We start from the raw sequence: 3,279 nt of genomic DNA, 5'->3' as shown, positions 1-3,279 counted from the left end.
GAGCAAACTCCAGTGTTTAATATATTTATGAGGAAGTATACCTTCAAGGCAAGGCAGAGAATAAAATAAGAGCCAAGAGCGCCATTCTGTGGCTTTCCACAATTTAAATTCCTTTAGAGACCTTGGTTTCCTATGGATTACGCTTGGTGGCTTGATATTCATTAATCGTTCATTTATCAGAGACATTTTTGCTGGACTACCTACATAATATTTTCCCTTTGTACCAGTTAAGGTCATCTCAGTGAATTGCCGAGTGACGCCAAGTAGACAAGAATGCATGTAATCGGGTGGCATGCCAGCAACTAGATCAAAATTCTTAATATTCATCAGAACTGATGGTTTTAAGACCCCTCTCTTTTCATCCTCATTCGATCTCGTTAGCGATTCTATCATTTCTTTTTTGATACTTTCAGTGTTTTTAGGATGGGGAACCGAATCTAATATAGGATACTTTCGAGTATTCATCACTAGCCTTGCTGGATGATAACACAGTGTACAGCCGAAGTATCCTGTAAATGATTTCATGCAAAGCATGGCGCATCGAGCTGGCGAATCCACAGAGCAACAATTGAAAAATACTTTACTTGTTATTTTTTCTCCATTCAGTACCCAATTGAATCCCTTCGACGTTAAACTGTTACATTGGTCAAGGAACGGCTTTACGAATAAATTCCAGCCATGAGAATATGTTTACCTCTCATGTTCTCTGGAAGTTCATTGATTCTAAAATAGATCGGCCACACAGCTAATTTGGAAGATTTTGCGTGTTTGCACCCATCCGTATTAAACGTACATGAAATATTCCTCCAATCACCTAAAAGTCCAGAAGAAACATATTTTTTATACGTGACGCCGTCAAAGATATCTCGTAAGGTATTGTCATCAGCTTCCTCTCTATTAAAACGAGATTTTAAACTTTCTGCAAGCGAATTATTTTTAAAAAGGGTCCTTAATTGTTCCGCCATATCAAATTCAATAAAATAGGAGTCGATTTTGTTAACGATTAATTTATATCCACAGACGCACTCAATTTCTTGGATATCAGGTCTACGTTCACCTAAGTATTCCCGACACTCTTGACAATACAAATGATATGTAGCTTTGTCAATGTGGGATGGGAAAAACTTTTGAAGCAGATACTTCGTATCAGGGATAATTCGTCGATTGTAAAGAATATTGATGGCTTGGCAAATGTCAACTAAAGCTGTCCATGGTAGTGTGTGTCTAAGACCAATAGACATGATCATTAGAAGAGTTTCTCCAATAGTTGTATCAGTGCAGGAACACAACGTTTCATCAAAATTAAATTTTTCTGAGCCAGAACCGCCCTCTAATATCTGAAATTATGAAATCCTTATTGCAACATTATTGAAATATCGTATGGTTTTGAATGTTGCAATTAAGCAATCAAGTCAAACCTGATCATTATCTCCGCTTCGGTCGATATTGATCGTTATTCCTCGAACTGAATTTTCACTCGAAATATCAGTCAAGATACCTGCCCCGTTGATGATTTCCGTTTCATCATCAGTGTCTGATTGTGTAAAATGAAACAGCTGCTCATCCTGCTGAAAAAAATTGAAAAAAGAAACCATTCATATTGACATAAGCACAGAATGGTGGAAGTCAATCTAATAACCTCACTATGGTACAACTCATAACTCTATTTTAGATGAGTCGTAATTACCTCATCATCGCTGCAATCTTCTGGGACACAATGATAAGACACGCTTCTCCTATTTATGGGAATACGCCCTGTGATATGCCGCTGGATGTCCTGATACGAGTGAGGGAAACATTTTTATTAGGGGAACCAGAATCTGAACTGCCGGATCTCAGAATACAATTAGGGGAGCCCTCTGAGTTGCTATGGGGTGCCGCATGTCCATTGGAACCATCAGATTGATGAGGTTCCTGGCCGGAAGGATCTGCTATAGTCACTAAAGAAGAACTTGCCTCCTGTATGCCGGTTTCAGTTTCATTTTTCGCCTCAATCTGTTGTTCCTCAATTTAAAGAACATGATTTTTACTCGATGAGATTGGAACGGGATGTACGCAGAAATAGATTCTATTTTTGGTGTTTTTTGTTTCTGGCGTTTTACTTCAACTTACAGGTGCTGATTCTTTTTCACTAATACGACGTTTTTTTTGATTATGCAAGGTATTCCTGGGAATAAGCTTGGTCGAAAATATGTGCAGATACCGTTTGTACGGACCCCTCTGCATGGCTTCGATGAAAGGAAGTTAACAGGAGAATTATAAAAAAAGATGTGGATTCGCGTGATAATGATACTATTATCTTGGCAATAACACGATAATAGACAGAACACTCAGCGATATATTCTGTTTACACCTTGTGGCGGCTGATGGAGCCGAGATGCGCCGTCCCCCCCTTATTTTTTTAACGTATAATAAAGCGGGAAATATCAAATGCTCCCCAATTATTCCCAGAAAAAGTTGAAAAAATCCTTTCAATAAATATCTTTTGTACAGGAATTGTTTCCAAAAAAGTCGAAATATGGCACTCCATTAAACATATTAATCAGCAAAGGAATTTTATAAACCATTGCTTTTATTCCACCTAAATTTAATAAAAAAAAAACAAGCAGCGAAACGAAATTGTTCAATTGGAGCTTATCCTGTCACGTTATTCAATGGTAAAATCCCTCAGTTCGAAGGATATAGTCAAAGATTGATTAGATTTTTGGTTATTATGGTGTGATGCAGCAAACAAAAATTTTCACCTCAGAAAAAACAATTTGCGCTGAATTCCGGTCCAACTCTTTCGCTACCTTTACTTCACAAATGCACCATTTCAAAGGAAATACATTGAATAATAAGGAACCCAATTTCGGAAGAAAATTTTTGATGACTTTTCAGGAAATTCAGGCGAGTTTCTTAGAAAAATCTCATAGAATAACTCCTTGTCCTCTGTGTAAACTTCTGTTCGTTTGTTCACTTCAATCCCTTGAAATTTAATCAAATCTCTCCCGTGATTTTTTCCAATTTTTCCAGACATATAATGAAATTCTGCAATTCCACATACAAACCTGACGATCTCACATGAGACATTCTGTATTTAGCCTTAACAGAAATGGTAATTTGAAAAAATGGAAAGTTGTTCATTGGAATTTTATTATTGGAAATGTGTCAATTATTTGAACACCATATTCATGAAGGATGCTCATGATTTTATTCATCGTCAATTAGAAATCTGACATCTTTAAGAAAATTTTTAATTGCATTCCACGAATGAGGAACAATGTCTCTCCAATGCTT

General features: G+C 36.8%; 1 protein-coding gene across 1 annotated transcript; it reads right to left on the bottom strand.

The window, feature by feature from the left end:
- Window positions 1–694: 694 nt before the first annotated feature.
- Window positions 695–2,226, bottom strand: LOC105273052 (uncharacterized; the record flags this gene model as incomplete). The annotated part of the gene is made up of 4 exons (XM_011315287.1): window positions 2,113–2,226; window positions 1,688–1,777; window positions 1,419–1,568; window positions 695–1,337 (listed from the first exon to the last, which is right to left on the bottom strand). Coding segments are annotated over exons 1-4 (997 nt in total), but the record flags the coding sequence as incomplete, so codon positions are not given.
- Window positions 2,227–3,279: the final 1,053 nt, after the last annotated feature.

Source organism: Fopius arisanus, unplaced genomic scaffold, assembly GCF_000806365.1.
Source record: "Fopius arisanus strain USDA-PBARC FA_bdor unplaced genomic scaffold, ASM80636v1 scaffold00725, whole genome shotgun sequence".
NCBI classification, from domain to species: domain Eukaryota; kingdom Metazoa; phylum Arthropoda; class Insecta; order Hymenoptera; family Braconidae; genus Fopius; species Fopius arisanus.
The sequence above is the reverse complement of the archived record's forward strand: the minus strand, read 5'-3'. Positions and strand labels throughout refer to the sequence as shown.